Consider the following 17713-nt stretch of genomic DNA (forward strand, 5'->3'; position numbering starts at 1 on the left):
TCAGGTGGTATGTGATGATTTTAATCTTAAAACAAATATATGAGAGTGAATTCATAGAATAAGTAAAATGAAGCATTTAAAGGTAAAGATCTGTTAAGTAAGAGAATGCAGGGGAAAAAAGTTGTCATATCAAGGTGGCCCACAAAAGGAACACATTACTACTTGATTACAAAATAAAAAAATATACTTGGTAGAAACAGAAGTTTTAGTTATGTTTCAGTCAGTTATTCAGATACTTGACAACTTGATTGCATCCTCTTCAGTCTTGTCTATGTTCAATTAACTTGATTGCATTTACTTTTCCGATGAATATATAAAAACAGAATTGTTGGTCATATAACCACACGGCTCCGTAACAGTTGATATAAAAACAGAATATTGAACAGAAAGTAAGACTCTGTTGTATGCGGACAACAAATCATTGACTCGCTTCTAAAATGAGGTATATAGATAGATAACATTAGATGAGTTTGTTGTATTTGTATGCATACATCGCGCCGTGTTTTATTTGAATGATTGTTCAAGACTGATGATATGATCGTTAAGCATTTTCGCTTATTTAGTTTTTGAGTGTTAATGGATACTCCGCGATTTAAGCTAGCTATGTTACCTTGTCCAAAACATATTGTGACTTTTAAACTGCCCAACATATGAACTGATATAAGCTGTCGTTTTGTTTTTTCCAGGATTTTTGAATCAACCTGACACAATAACTATTTCTACAGGGAATCAAGCAAGAGTCTGTTGTTCTGATGCAACTTCTAAAAGTTATACAGTGGATCAAGGAGAAGCCAAAATCATGCCAATTATTGGAACACTTTATATAACAACACATAGAGCATAACTACTCTACTTCAAACCCTAACTAAATCATTTACATTCATTATTCATTTTCGTAACATTTGTGAAACTACCTGAACGCTACAGAATCAGATGGGTGCATCAGGAAAGACAGTTGACATTCTAGGCGGCCCTACCACACGCCCATCAAAGCCAAAATATCGGCCTACTAAAGTCGACACTGCCCGAGGTCCAAAAGACCGGAGGGTTCGTTTGTCACCCGACACAGCTATTCAATTCTACGATGTCCAGGATCGACTTGGCTATGAAAGTGCCAGCGACACCATTGATTGGCTTATCGACAAGTCTAAAGACTCCATTGATAAGTTATTCTACATATCTTCTCAACACTATGATTACCTTGTTCGCCCGGGTCACTCCAATGACCTCAAAATGTCTGATGAAGGAGAATTTGAGGCGGCTGTCTATGTTCAGAACATCCCCAGCTTATCTGATTATGTAAACAACTCATCAGGAAACAGTTACATGGAAAACTCTGCGGTACTTCCTCACCTTCACATGACCGAAAATTCATGCTTTCCTTCATCTTCATGTGAACCATCTGTCAGAACTCCGTTCTCTAACGAGATTTCAAAGTCGTATAATTCAACCCAAAGGCATCAATATCAGCAAGAGTTTGAGGGGTTTAATCAGGGAATATTTCCCATACCAGCATCCAACAATCATGTTGAATCAATAGCTGATATTTGAAACTTGTATGCAAGATTATAAGTTGCCTCTTTCTTAATGCAATGCCCTTGTCAGTTTTATGGTAGTTCAGTGTATGCATCCCCTATTAAGTTAGGGGTCTGTAGTGAATGTTAAATAAAAAAGACCGTCTTGCAGTGTCGCAGCATCCATGGATTATCTTTCAAAACTGCATTTTATATACATCATAAATAGTACATTCTCTTCAACATTTACAGATAGAAATGAAAATGCAAGGAAAAAGTGAAAAAAAAAATTAACGGAATTGACAACGCCAGATGAGTGCCTATATGTTTATTCAGTATCAATTAGCAAACTATACACACACCAGCAAAGTATACATAATTTAAGTAATTTGTGATAAGATTAATAATAATAGCATTTTAAAGAAAATGATTAATTGGAAGTTTAGAGCGGAATCCGTGAATCTGTATGTTTTCTCCTAAGACACCAACTTCGTTTTCTCGACAGTTGCTTCTTGTAGTTTTGTAGGAGTATCTGATTTTTTCAGAACTGGTTTCTCGGCTCCTGGGTATGACAATCTTCTGCCCTTTTCAGTTGCCTTTAAATTAAGCATGGCGGATTTGGAAGGAACTGATTTCTGAGTAGATAAAAGATAGCTGTTCTTCCCAGCCTTGATTGTCGGCTTATTTTGCACCTTCTTCGGACTGATAGATGGAGATGGCAATCGGTTTTCCCATGGCCGAGCAGCTATCCATCGTTCCTTCCAGCTCCATCCCCAATTAGCTTTCCCAAGCTCCGAAGCATAAGGGCCTTGATTTTGGTTGCAATTTGCCCTCCACTAGAAATCATGTATCGTACAAAGTCAAATACAGTAGTAAAAAGCAAGGGAAATACTTTCTTCCTTCTATTTTTAGTGCCTCCTTTAATTTTGATAGTCATCTTTGACCGCTATTTTTTTAAAAATAATTTTTAAAAATATGAAAATAATTAGTTTTGATGAGACATTAAGACCCTGTAACTTCAGAAATATTTGGCGAATTATGGTTAAAGGTTACCAACAAAGTCAAAAGAGGCAACACAAATTGTTGGAGCAAGTAAAAACTAAGCGAAATATAAACATGATTATGATTAATTGAGCTACATACTTGATGGTTGAACGCGTAAGCCATTGCTCGCTCCCTCTTCACCGCTGCCTCTTCTTTTTGATGTATTCTTGCTAGTATCTCCTCCATTGTATCAGCGCCACTATTCCACTCCACCTGTCAAAAGAGCATATACATAGTATTAAATCTCAGTTTGAGACATTTGGAATCAGTTGCTGCAGCCTACTCTCGGCCTTCCTATAACATATGTGGCAGATACTGCCTCAGAATGCAGTAGCTGGTCGCGATGCAGTGGGACGTTATCTGATACAATGGTTTCACGTTTCAATAATGCCAATGCAACGAGGGAGGGAGTTTTGGTCTCTTTGAACCTGATTGTACCTCCATCTTAATCACGAGGCCAAGATATCGTCGGCTGCATCAAAAGCTATGTGACGACATGAAGCCTCAGATCTAAGTGCATCCCTTGGAATTGCTAAAGAAGGAAAGATGCACTATAATAATCATATGAATGCAGTGAATCCATGATTTGCCACCAAAAAACTCTTCTCTTTGAAACAAGTGAAGAATGGCAGTCTAATTATAAGTTGATCTTGAGTATCATACATACCTCCAAGTCATGAAGTTTTGCCTCAAGCTTCAGTTGGCTATCTAGCTTCTTTTGGGTGCGACGTCCTTCAATAACCATACTCAGACGGCGGTTTCTAATTTCAGATTGTATCCTACTCCATGAATGCAGATGAGCTAATGTGCTCGTACATTGTTTTTTCACGGACTTAAGTTCTGTAAGTTTCTGGAATCTTATTGTACCTTTCATACGCCTTACAGTTTTCCTTGCCTACAGACAAAACAAAAAATTCATGACACATTAGAAACTGTCACCCTACCACCGTGACTATTTACATTACCAGCAAAAAGTGTCTTAGGCGTGCCTTACAGACAAGTTCTACTATGCAATTTCTACAATATTTTCTTCTAGATTGCAATATTTGTTCCATTGACATCATATTCCTTTCATTATGAGGTCGTAAACTATAAAATGTTAGGATTAGGTAAACTTAGTTTGGTACAAACAACTTGTACTTAAAAAAACATGTGCGGGGTCTTAAAACCCCTTGAGACAGAAAGTCCCTCCAGAACTGTTCATCCCATTGGAGTGCCTTGCGCCTTTCAAAGCTAAGTCAGCGGAATTATTTGTAAGTCCTGAAATCATATGGAAGAATAGCCAAGTTCATAATGTACCATGTAGGCCCTGATTGCAGTCTGTATCCTAGTAGCTGCAACATCTTCATTGAGCTTTGGAAGAGCACCATTAGATTTAGAGCTGACCTTGCCATTGCCATTGTCCTCTACATTAAGGTCTTTACTTTTCGAGCCACTTGTCTTGTTAGAACCCTGTAAATCAATGCAATGTGATATTACTATGTGATTAACATTAATCAACAAATATCTGAAGGACATGAAGCAAGTAGCTGTCTTTGTGCCTTGATTCATAATGTATTAGTTGGATAGACACGAGCAAAATAAGAATCCTACCCAGAGATACCTTCCCTTTTTGCGGTATACTTATAGATGTTATGTTAGTCTGAAAATGAGAGGTATGCGATAGATGAAGTGAATCATTGAGGCTCAAATACACTACATTTTTGAATATCAAAACAAGTTTCAACATCATGTTATAGTCTTACATAGTGAGTTTATGTATCCAGAAGATTTAGAGCTCGAAATTAACATATTTCGCATTAGTACAGAAGGAAACTGTTGTAAAACAAAATTTGACATTTTTTGTTTTTACCAATAAGCACAATTCAACATTACACAAAACATCATAAAAAATGAAGCTGCAAACCTTTGTTAGACTTGATTTGTCAACCTTCACTTTCTTCTTGCTAATAATTTTCTTGAACCAATTTCCGGATCCCATTCTGATATTCGGATATTCAGGTATGAACAGATTAACAGAGCACTCTATTCTTTATTTAATCTTATGCCTGAAAAACATTATCAAATTATGAAGTATGTCTGAAAACATTATGAAAATAAATCAAAATAAGAGTAAAAGAGTGTATTATCATCAACATATGAGCAATGTAATTTTAACATGAAGGCATACTCATCATAAATGGAAGGCAATGCATACCGGTGACAAAATATTAGTGTGTGGCAGTAAGTTTTCACACCAGTATGAAGTAGTATTCTAATAGAGATTGCATCCCAAGTTTTCAATTTAAATTTAGATGGAACTGATAGCATACAAGCATCATGATAAATAGGTATACGTATTACTAGCTATTCGACCAGTCTTGAGGACTGCATCCCCCTATATTCACACACATGGAGAAATGCTAACCTCAAAAACAACCAGCCGATCCACCTAAATTACTCCGGCCATCAAATTTAAATATTGTCCCCTCTCACAAATAGAAAAACAACTACCCCAAATTACTCTAACCGGTCAAACAAAACAAAAAACTAAGCAGCAAAATAAAGTAATTGCTGACTTAAGTATGTAGTAGTCAACACATGTGAATTTAAAGGCAATTTAGTGAATCAACTCAGGTCAAATGATAGCACAAACTGCTAATATAATGATGCATCAGAAGAGACTACTGAATTGTAAAGATGATATATTCATCAAAATAATAATATTACAGAAGGGAGAAACTGGGCACACTCACATGACAGAGCAATGCAGGTAGCCGGTAGCAAGGGGTGACACTCGCTACCCCAAAAATTAGTTTAAAGTTTATCGATTATTGCTGCCCAAATGTCCCTGAACACCAGACCTTACTATGAATATAAATCAAAAAGAGCAAATTTTAATTCTAGCTCAACCTCTGGAGCAATGCCAACTATATAGAAAGTTTGAAGACATAAAAACAAGAAAATGAACAAAGACTTGCTAACTAAAAAAACATACCGTCTCAATTATTTGTTTACCTTTTACTAAAATACTCTGTCACAATAACTATAAAAGGTAAACAAATGAATGGGAAGATCTAAAAATGGATTATAGTATGACATACCAGTGTGACAAGGAAGAGATTATTTCCTTAATTTGGTAAGTTTGGTTGAATTCTGATATTTGCAAAGTGAAGAATGAAGCATAAAAATGGTGATGACTTCAGAGTAATGACCCACCAAAGCCGCTTAATTAGAGAAGTAAGTAAAGCTGAAGCAAATGCATAATCAAAGCTAATTATGCACACTGATCAATTAATTAAGAATACAAAAGGGTTGTTGCTTTTTTTTTGGTTTAATTTAATAATGAAAATGTTATGATAACAACCAAAATCAATGATTTATTAGACTCATTTATTAATTAATTTGATTTGAGTTGGATAATCAAGAGTGGGTGAGGATTTTGTAGTGAATGTAGTTGTTGTTTTTCAAAAGGTGTTTGTTTGAACAAACATTTTATTTATACTCATAATCAACTCTTTTTTAGATGAAAGCAATGTATCAAACCTTTTTAAGTTTTTAATCAAATAGTGTAATGGTTGTGTACTTGTGTGTATTATTTGATCTTAAAGCAATATTCTTCCTATTTGAGTGGAACCATTTTTATCTATGAATATAATTTCAAAAGATCGAATTTGTTGGTGTTAAAACTTCGGACGAATTTAAAGCAAATAAACAATTTAAATGAGTACATAAATGGATGATCTTGTTTAATGGAAAGAAATTGTTGGAAATCAAATATCCTATGAATGAATAAATTTAGATTGGAAAGTGCAATTTAAATGAGTACACAATGGATGATTTTTGTTTAATTGAAAGAAATTGTTGGAAATTAAATAACCTATAAATGCAAAACAAGTTAGAATTTTTCTTTTTATGATGCAAAGAAAGTTTTCCAAATATATAGTTTTGCACAATTGGTACATTTCTCATTCCATTTTTTGGATGTTAAATATTTTCAAAGAATTAAAATCTTTTACGGTTAACTTATTACTAGTCTCATATTTCGAAAAACCAATAAAGGTTAGTCTGCTCAAACTTATGAGGAGTGTTAACATAATTTTTATCACTAGTTTTAAACCCGTGCAAATTGCACGGGTTCGCTATTATTAAAAATTATTTTGATATGATTTCTTTGTTGATACGTGTTTGATATGCTTTTTTTATAAACTCATATCAAATGTACAAAAACTCATATATAATTAAAGTTGGATACCATTTCATATACTTATAAGAAAATTGTATTGTATATTTTTGTTGACCCATGCTATTTATGAGCTTGTGAAAATATACAATTCATGGACTATACAACCAGTTGTATATGTTGTACGGGATAGAATCTGAGTTTTGTGATAAAGTATCCGAGCTTTATGTTAAATTATATGAGTTTTGTTAGAAAGTATTGAACTCATCCATTTACACATTAAAAACATGAACTTGAATTAGCTCAGAAAAAAATACATATAATCTCGGATTCTTATACCTTGGTTGTACAAATGTACAATGCTTATGGTACAACTGGATGTATAATCCTATTTGTGGAAAATATACGTTGTGAGTTATACACGATAATCCGAACATGGGCCGATATATGTTGTCACCCGTTAATAATTATTACATATTACTTTTGAGTTAGGCCATATAATTGACACATATGGTGTAAGATCCACGTATAAACTCTTGCAAAATCAGCTAGTCTTCTTTAAGACAGAAGTATCCATCTGAATATTAAAACAGGTCAAATATAACCCCACATGTGCATATTGGACAAATATTTTACTTTTCCATATGCATTATGCTTTCATCCCTTATAGACATATTTGACTCGCCTTAAATTTAAAAGATAACCCGTCTTAAATGAGAATTTACATTCTCCTTAAGACAGATATATCCGGTTCTAACATTAAAATGGGTCAAATATCATCCCACATGTGCGTTTAAGACAAATTTATAAATTTTTCTATAAATTCTACTTTTATTTATTATAACTTTTTGACCGTCTTAAACAAATATACTCGTCTAAAAAAAAAAAAAAACATTAAGTAAAAATATACCATACATTTTAATGTACCAATTTAGCCCATAAAAAAAATCACGCCTTGTTCCATAGGCCATATAAATACATCTACGGATCTACCCAATTTGTCCTAGTAAAATCCTTGTTTCATCTCAATTCTCACATTGGCCCATAATTCCATATTACGCCATTCAGCCGCTCTTTTCAATTCACTCAGAATAGAGTATAAAATATTTTATCTTCATGCATGAAGGTAGATTATAAGGATTTCAAAGAAAAATATTTATGAATCTTATTGCAGACGATTTCAGGCAATTAAAGACGATAGTCCTACATTTCTAATTGATATTTTTGTATATGTATATTTTCTGTTACCTCATTTTTTGGGGTTTTTTTTTTTCTAGGAAATTAGTTTATTTTGCTTTTTATTAAGTCTAATATTTTTTCCACTTTTTTATAATTTATCTTTTTTTTTTCATTTCATTCAAATTAACATATTTTCTTATTTTGAACTTTATATAAAAAATGATTTTTTGTTTTCCCTTAATTTTACTATTGATATTTATTGTTATCATATTAGTATTCTCAATTGATTGAATTTTTTTCCAACAGTTGATTTTTTTATTCAATATATTATGATTAATCTATATCTATATCTATCTTCTATCTATATTATTAAAGGAAACTTTTTTCGAGCGATTATAGAGAGTCCAGTTTTTGCGAATTACCTATGACCAAATTCTATCTAAAATTAATTAAAGTTATAATTAAAGTATACAACAAAAAGGTATCCTCTCATGTATTACGTATGACATAAAACTCATTATTATTATTAATATGTAATTGAATTGTTCACAAACTACTATTTTATGAGAATAACAATACTACTCAAACATAATCACCTAAATGTGTATATATAACTCCTTATTGCCTCATGATTTATCAAAACCATGATTAGTCTGCATGTTTGTTTGTTTTTCTATTCTTACTTTTTTGTTCGCTAATTGCATACGTTTGATTTTGATTTGCAGGGAATATGAACAATTGATAAAGGAATCATTATTCACAATTCTACTTTGCATTGAACATACTCCGAGAACAATACGTAGCCTTGCAAACTGATGAACGTCTTAGGTCTAATAATCAGGGTTGGTTATTATTAATTATGAGAAAGTTCAATGCAAAGCCAAAAGTTGATAACAAATTGTTACTTCTACTTCTACTTTTCACTCTATTGCCTAAAAACCCAAAAAATTAGTTAGGCCAAACATTAATATTTATTAAAAAAATATTTTTACAAAAGTTTGTCTAAACAATCAATTTTTTTACGAAAAGTAACTTGTTAATAAACTCATTTTAAAACGAAAAAGTTATTTTACATAATCAAGGCCAAACGGCACCTATAATTAGTGGGAATTGGAGGTTAGTACGCAAAATGCTCAATTCAAATGTTATCAATCTTTTTTCTACCAATCGTTTTAAGAAACACAATATAGATAACTTGGATTTGGTCAAATATAGGATTTTAATATGTAATTTCAAAAACCAACCTAATATATAAATTACATAGTTTGATCAGCAATGTAATATAGATAAACATTTTGTATTGTATAACAATTACCTACCGGGTATAATGAAATAGGAATTTAAATAGAATCCATGGCATCACATATTTCCTACGTTCCGGTCATTTTTTTTAACTTTATCTTTGACATAAAAAACCAAAGAGAAGGAAGGGGATCATTTGGGAGTATATCTTATTGCAAGTCCTTGAAGGAAACATTAATGAGAAAACATAATTCTATTAGGTTCGAGCATCGCAGCCTACTTATAAAAAGAAGAATTAATTCGAGCGATAACAAATAATTCAACAATTGCAAATTTATATTAATCTTCGAGTGGTTTCATTTAAAGTTCAAGTGATATGAGCAGTCTGATTTTTAGGAGAATTATTGTGAGAGATTACTCTTATTTAAATTCCGAATTTCAAAAGAAAATGATTTATTAGAGAAAAAAAGCAGACCGAAAGTGTGTCTCTGCCTTATTGACTTTAAAATTTGAACGTATATATATTATCTATATTTTTATTAGATAAGCATAAGAATTTGATCTTGAGGTTGAAATATTCAATCGCATTGTCAAAATGAATTAAAGTATTACAATTACAATAGACTTTACAAGATGGTCCTTGCATCGCACGGGCATTAAATCTAGTATATATTCATACACAAATTCTTGTTTACATCCATTATTATTTACAACGGAGGTATAAATCCAACCTAACCAACACCTTTTTTCGGGGTGATAGGGTGATACAACCCTCCGTTATAATTTACAACGGTTATAAGCAAGGCTAATTGATATTTATAAAAGAGACTTTTTTCGAGCGATTATAAGTTGTCCACATCATCAAAAACTAATTTAGGAAAGTATCATAAATAATATTTTTTATATAAAATAAAGTAAAAAAATCTTTTAATTATTATAATATATATTTTATAAATTATATTCAATTGATTTTGTATATAAAAAGTTTTTACATTTCATTTGAAGAAAAAAGTATCGTTAAAAAAATTATGAAAATAGTATAATTAGATTCGTGGTAAAAAAATGTTATCATTAGAGTATAGATTTCATATTATTTACACATATCAAAGATGATATACTTCTTAGTATTTTATATGTTCCACATTGATTATATATAAATAATAAAATTGTCCACATCGAAAGATTAGCATAAAGTGGGGTGATCCTATGATTATAAATAGAAGGCATCCTTGAAATTTAATTATCAACCCAAAATCTTTTGAATCTCTCTCAAGTATAATTGTCTTAGAGAGCTCTTAAGAGTTTGTATCATTACCTTCACAATTTGATATAAAAAATAATGTGAAAAATGTTTTAATTATTATCGAGTTGGATGTCGAACTAGGTGCGAAAAAGATGATGTACTTCTTAGCTAGGTAGCACGGACACTTCTCCTAATCAGCCGTCCCGTGTCCGACACCGTGTCGGACACCGACACTCCTCGGACACACGTCGAAACGTGTCGGACACCTACAAAGCCGTGTCTAACTTTCTACATTTATTCGGGCACGTGTCCGACGCGTGTCCATGGTATTTCGGCCGTGTCCGACGCGTGTCCATGACATTTGGACATCATTTGGGGTGAATGATGTTCTTTAAGCGTGAAATGAGCCGTCGAAAGAGATTGATTAAAAGATTCGTTTGGATGGTAAATGAAAACGAGTTATAATCAAGGGCAAGTTTTAGCTTCACTTATTTAAATTTAATATCAAATACTTTTATAAAAATAAAATCGAATGTTTATAATTATAAAATATATATTTTATTAAATTTAAATAACGTGTCCCGTGTCCTAAATTTCAAGAGATGCCGTGTCACGTGTCCGTGTCGTGTCCGTGTCCCGTGTCCGTGTCCGTTTTGGTGCTACCTAGCTTCTTAGTATGTTATATGTCACACTACATTGAAAAATAATGTAGATGTGTTAAACATACTACTTATAAATAGTAGAAAATATGAGGTCATCCTATTATAAATAGTAGAATTGTCTCACATCAAAAGATTAACATAAGGTGTGAGATCTTATTATTATAAATAATAGAATTGTCCAACATCGAAAGATTAACATAATGTGGGGTAATCCTATGATTATAAATATGAGTCATCCTTGGAGCTTAAATATCAACCCAAACTTTAAAAGTAACGTTACATAATGTTAATTTTTCGTGTTATTTTTTCAAGTTTTAACATTTTTTTCATCTAGAGAGTCCAACCCTTAAACACTACTTAATATTTATAAGAAAAAAATGTTAATTTTATACGTAAGAAAAACTTTGGACTTTAGATAAGATTAGTTTGTTAGCAATAAGATAAAATTGCACAAAATTCATAGAAAGTGGGAAAAGTGGGTAATGTGGTGGGGCCTTAGGTAAAGAAAATAAAAAAAATTGAACTTTCAACCACAGGCTGACACGTCAGCTCTGTGGTTGTTCGTTTAATATATAGGATTACAAATTCATAAATTTGAATTAGTTAAATTTACTAAACTAAACTAAAAGAGTTGAACCAAACTTGAATTATTGTTATCTTTTATATATATATATATATATATATATATATATATATATATATATATATATATATATATAGAAATGGGATCAAGTGAGTCCCTTAGTATAGGTGAGTCCCATGAGTCCCAATCTAAACCATTAGATTAGAACAAAATTAAGGGCCGAGATTGAATCAAAATAAAAGCCCTATATAAAACAACCAAACCCTAATTCCCTTCATTTCCCTTCCTCTTTGCTTCTCTCTCTTCCTCCCTTTCCTCTCTTCCTCCTCCTTTCTCTCCGTCCCGCCTCCCAAACCAACCCCGCCCTCTTCTCCTCCTGCCGCCGCCGCCCCCTGCTCCTCGTCTCCTTCTGCCGCCCTCGCCCCAACCTCAACCACCACGCCATTCCTCCTTCTCCTCTCGGCCGCAGCCACCACGCCTCACACCACCCGTGCCGCCTTCCTCCTCTCTCTCTCTTCTCGCTCTCCCTCGGCACCACCCGTCGCCGCCACCTTCCTTTCTCTCTTTTTTTTTTTTTTTCGCTTTGATTGTTGGTTGTGGGGTGGTGTTGTGGTGCGGCATCTGGGGTGGTTGGGGGTGGTTATGACTGCCGCCGCCTCTATCCCTCCCCCTTTCTCTCTTTTTTTTTTTTCAGTTTTCATTGGTGGTTGTCGTGGTATTTTGTTGGGTCGTGTGGGGTGTTTGTCGCGGTTCTGTTATTTTTATTTTTTTTCTTCATTTTCAGATATATGTTGGGTGTTGTTTTTGGTGTTTTTTTTTTTTTTTTTCATTTTCAGATTTACCGGCTTTGTTTTTTTTCTTTTCGTTTCAGATCTTTTTTTTTTCCTCTTCCGCGTATGGTGGCTCGTGGTGGAGGTGGTTGCAGGGTTACGTCATGGTGGTTGGTGAAAGTAGCGGTGGTTGTGGGTGGTTTTTAATATAAAGTTTTAGGGGCTTGGATTAAAGTTACAAGGCATATGGACTAAAGTTACGTTTATATGGACTGAAGTTTCGCTGATTAATTATACTTGCCATGGACCTAAATTACATAAAAAAAATGAAGTTTCAAAAATTACCACTAAAGTTACAATCGTAAAACATTAAAGTTACATTCATCAAATTATAATACCTAAATTACATAAAAAAAAATAAAGTTTCAAAAATTACGACTAAAGTTACAATCGTAAAACATTAAAGTTACATTCATCAAATTATAATATTTACATAGAATTTATAAATTAGTAAAATTTAATAAATTCAAATTTTTATATTAGAAATTGGCGAATAAAAATTAAAGTTTTAATTTTTGGCATTGAAGTTTTATTCGTAAAACATTAAAGTTATATTTAAAAATTAGTAAAATTAAATAAATTTAAATTTCTATATTAAAAATTGTTTAAAAAAATTAAAGTTTCAATTTTTAGCATTAAAGTTTCACTAGTAAAACATTAAAGTTATATTTGAAAATCAGTAAAAATAAAAAAAATCAAAGTTTAATATTTAAATTAGCTAAAAAATTAAAGTTTCAATTTTTAGCATTAAAGTTTCATTCGTAAAACATTAAAGTTTTATTTATAAATCTGTAAAATTAAATAAATTCAAATTTTAATATTAGAAATTGGCAAAAAAAATTAAAGTTTTAATTTTTAGCATTAAAATTTCATCCATAAAAGTTAAACTTATAATTGAAAAGAATTAAAGTTAAACTAATAAATTAAAGTTTCAGTTATAAAACATTAAAGTTTTCATCTTAAAATTTTAAAATCTCAACCATCCATCTTAGTTGATCAATGGCTAGGATTAGGACTTAGTGGACTCACCATTTTAGGTGGACTCATTTGAACTCCTCTCTCTCTCTCTCTCTCTCTCTCTCTCTCTCTATATATATATATATATATATATATATATATATATATATATATATATATATATATATATATATATATATATATATATATATATATATATATAAAATCAGGTTGAAACGTTGTGGATGCGACACGTGTCAACCCAAAGATTAAATACGAGTATTAATTACAAATTTGAACATTAAATATAAACATAATAAATGCAGCATAAATCTTAGTAAATATTAATTATAATTTAATAAATTTTATTATAAAATTATATTAAATAATTACATTGACTTGATTCTAAATTTATTAAAAAAAATATTTTGATAAAAATTCTAAATTATAAATAAAAACGTTCATTGCAAAAAATGCTTTCAATCGAGTATACTTTTCATTATATTTATTAACATAATTTGATATGTAGAGATGATTAAAGTGAGCATCTTACAATATTTCACATTTACGTAAAAAAACATTTTAAGAAAGTTATAAAACTTAGACCATTAATTTTATTAAGAAAAATATATTTTAAAGAGTCATTGTATATATTAAAAACAAAACTTAAAAAAAAAACTACTAAGATATAAGTTTTTATAGTGTGGGAACGAAAAAATTATATTGCTACAAAATGAATACATATGAGATTTTGAGAGGTTTAAATACTGTGATAACGAGTATGTATGTACACAGTGATCACGAATGAGTTTGAATAATTAAAAGAAAAGTAATGATTATTAAGTAATATAATATTATTAGGGTTTTCCTACGTGACACCCCGTGTTTCTTCGCATTCTACGTGATACCCTTATATTTTTGAAAATATAAGTGGTATCCCTAAATGTAGTAAAATGTTCTAAAAATACCCAATCTACTAAAAATCACGTTTAAATATGTTATATTTTGTAAAGAAAATATGTTTACAATTGAGTAGACGATGTTTATGTTAATGACATGACAAATTATTCCCAAAAAAATCAATAAAAAATGTATAAATTAAATATTCTAAAGAGGCGGATTAGAGCATTTTGGGTATTTTAAGATGTTTTTATCATGTTTAGGGGTACCACGGGTATTTTTGAAAAGCGAGGGGTATCACATAGAATTCGAATAAGTACAAGGGTATCATGTAGAAAAACCCTATTATATAAATAACATGAAAAAGTAATATACACATTAGATTTTTCTTTAATATCTTTAGTTAAATATGTATACGTCAAGAACAAAACATTATTTATGACTAACTAGATATTACTTTTATTTAAATATTTTATATGTTATCTTATAAAAATGATATTTGAGAAAATTCAACCTATTTTATTTACGGTAAACTCTTAAATATCGTTATATATAGTTGTTAAAAAAAACAAAAGGTGCAAATTTCTGATAGATATGTTTGACACATAGCACATGTAAGACACAACCAAAACATTTGAATAAGTTTAGTTTGGGCCATATATGTTTGATACATAAATATCAAACGTTATACATACAAAATTAAAAATTGCATAAAATTATATTGACATCATTTTGAATAAATTTTTTAACTGATTTGGAACATAACGTATCGTGAAATGATATAATTTGATACCTTAATGTTGATTGTTGCATTATTCGAATAAATTTTATTTTAATTAATGTGATAATTTGATCAGTCACAATTTTTTTTTGTAAAACGTTGATCATGCGTAATTAACTATAACTTAGTATTAGTTTCAATTAAAATTATATGTATTTTATTTTAAAACACTAAACTTAAACCTAAAAAAATAAAATTTGAGAAAAAAAATTAATTTATTTTTATTTATAGGTAAAAATATTAAAGGTTATATACGAATTATATTATTTTTCTTTAATTATAATAATAAAATTTTAAAACAGGCCGCGCGAAGCGCGGAATACTACCTAGTTTTATTAACGCATGTCCTCTATTTCAGTCATTAAAAATCTCATTTAATTGATTACCATGGGAAAATCACTTGTTATCGATTAATATGTACAAGAAATCTCAAGTGATTATTACCTATATGCATAGATTAAGTTATTGGAAATCAAATGGGTTTGGTGTAGTGGTTGCTCACTTCATCCCTTAACCATGAGGTCAGGGGTTCGATCTCCTGTCCATCTCCTGTCCATGGGAATGGAGCAAACTCTTTGGCCAGCCGTTTACCTCTTCGTGAGAGCACCCGCGGCGAAGGGATTATACACCGTTATCGACGGTGGACACCCCCGATTTACACCAAAAAAAAATAGATTAAGTTATTGGACATATTGGGAAATGAATAATACTCCCTCATTTGTCATGTTTCTTTCATGTACTTAATACACGGTCTCCTAGACGATATTATAACCGTTATTTTTAAAATATTGACATTCAAATATTTAAATGGGAGAAAATATACTATAAAAGAAGAGAGTATCACATTATATGAAGAGTAAATTAGATTTTACTCCCTTTTGTAATCAACTTTTTTAAAATTATTCCCTTTTAATTTTTTTTGCTAAAATTACACCTTTACGTTACATTTTTTGGTTGCTAAAATTGCTCCAAAACACCAATTTAAGTGACTTATTTCGTCTGTTTTTGAACTTATTCCGTTTGTGACTTAACCAATCTATACTTGGAAAGGTATAACTATGTAGACAAATGTATGGGGAGTTCAAAAACAGTGGAAATAAGCCACTTAAATTGTGAGTTTTGAAGCAGTTTTAGGAAAAAAAATGCAACTTAGGGCAGTAATTTTAGCAAAAAATGCAACTTAGGGGAGTAATTTTAGCAAAAAATACAACTCAAGGAAATTATTTAAAAAAAAAAATCAAAAAAGAGTAATTTTAAAAAAGTTAATTTCAAAAAATAGTAAAATCTAATTTACTCTTATATGAATTAATTAACTATGTACACAAGTACACAACCAACTCATAATTCAATGTGCATAAATATATATAGCCCACAAACATAATTCTTCAAATCAAAATGCACGGTGCAACCAAACCAAAATCACATAAAATAAAATATATAAACCACCAACAAAGTTATTCAAATTAAAGTAAACCAACACCAAAATCACATAATTATCCAAGTAAGACATAAAATTGGTGAGCAGCTAAAGCAAAGTCCCTAGTTTGTGTATGTCAATAACTCTCTCTTAAAATGGATATATTTTAAACTTAAAATTGGTTAAATTTATATCATTTGCATAAATAAAGATAAGTCTTTTGATATATTTAAGTATTTTATTTTTATCATATCTATAAAAGTAGTAGTTATTTAACCTTTTATATACTTAAATGAATAATGTCCATCTTAGATGACAATTTTTGCATGTAATATGGACCACAATTAGGGCATTAGTAATAGATGAACCTCTAAGGGGTCGTTTGGTTCAAAGTATTGGAATGGTATGGAATGGATTGTAATACTATAGACCTATAGTGGTATGGAGTTAGAACCCCATACTTGCTCATGAGTGTTTGGTTCGACCTTGGAATGGATATAGAGGTAGTATTAATATGGAATGGAGTTAGAAACTTGAGTAGAAACATGGGTATGAGATTCCAAGGGGTTGGAATGGAGTTAGAATCCATTGGGTATCTAACTCCATTCCAAAAACCTCCAACCAAACACTAGAATGGATTGAATCCATTCCAATCCATTCCAAAAGCTCCAACCAAAGAGGTTTTTCTCATGCCATATAAGTTAATTTACAAACTCATTTATCTACAAACTCCTACCAACAACAAATAAATCTCTTCAAGGTTCATATCATGATCCACTATACTTTTTCTTCTCTCACATTCTCTCTCCACAAACTTGGTTACTAATTTGTAACCCCTCTCATCCATGAACCTCAACACTCATCACCAATAATAGAAAATTTGTTGACAAACCTCTAAAATGATAGATATATCATCCTATAAATCTCTTGATGAACCTCTATTATTAATGCCCTTAGTTTCGTATCATGTCTGTCCAATGAAAGCGCTGACCCAACAACTAGGGGGGGTTAGTTTGGCAAGTGACAATTTCTTTAATGTAATTGACCAACACCAACACTATACTGCTATAATGACAAGAGACCAACCAAATGACAGAACCATTTCGGATAGATATTAGATGACCTTCCACATTTTAATTATTTATTTCATTTTGCTCTTTGTTATACTTTCATGGAAACAACATACTCCGAGTAATTGA

General features: G+C 31.1%; 1 protein-coding gene across 3 annotated transcripts; it reads right to left on the reverse strand.

The window, feature by feature from the left end:
- Positions 1-1704: 1704 nt before the first annotated feature.
- On the reverse strand, positions 1705-6007 carry LOC141642956 (protein IQ-DOMAIN 9-like). Of its 3 annotated transcripts, none has more exons than XM_074451951.1 (7): positions 5642-6007; positions 5294-5388; positions 4465-4606; positions 3858-4010; positions 3226-3453; positions 2658-2771; positions 1705-2350 (listed from the first exon to the last, which is right to left on the reverse strand). In XM_074451951.1, exons 3-7 carry the CDS (start codon positions 4537-4539, stop codon positions 1991-1993), a joined length of 930 nt encoding a protein of 309 aa, XP_074308052.1. In that variant the 5' UTR covers positions 4540-4606; positions 5294-5388; positions 5642-6007; the 3' UTR covers positions 1705-1990. The 3 variants fall into 3 exon arrangements, with proteins under 3 accessions (XP_074308052.1, XP_074308054.1, XP_074308053.1); XM_074451953.1 differs by having other exon boundaries at positions 5294-5405; XM_074451952.1 differs by lacking the exon at positions 5294-5388.
- Positions 6008-17713: the final 11706 nt, after the last annotated feature.

The sequence above is a fragment of the Silene latifolia genome, chromosome 2 (assembly GCF_048544455.1).
Source record: "Silene latifolia isolate original U9 population chromosome 2, ASM4854445v1, whole genome shotgun sequence".
NCBI lineage: Eukaryota > Viridiplantae > Streptophyta > Magnoliopsida > Caryophyllales > Caryophyllaceae > Silene > Silene latifolia.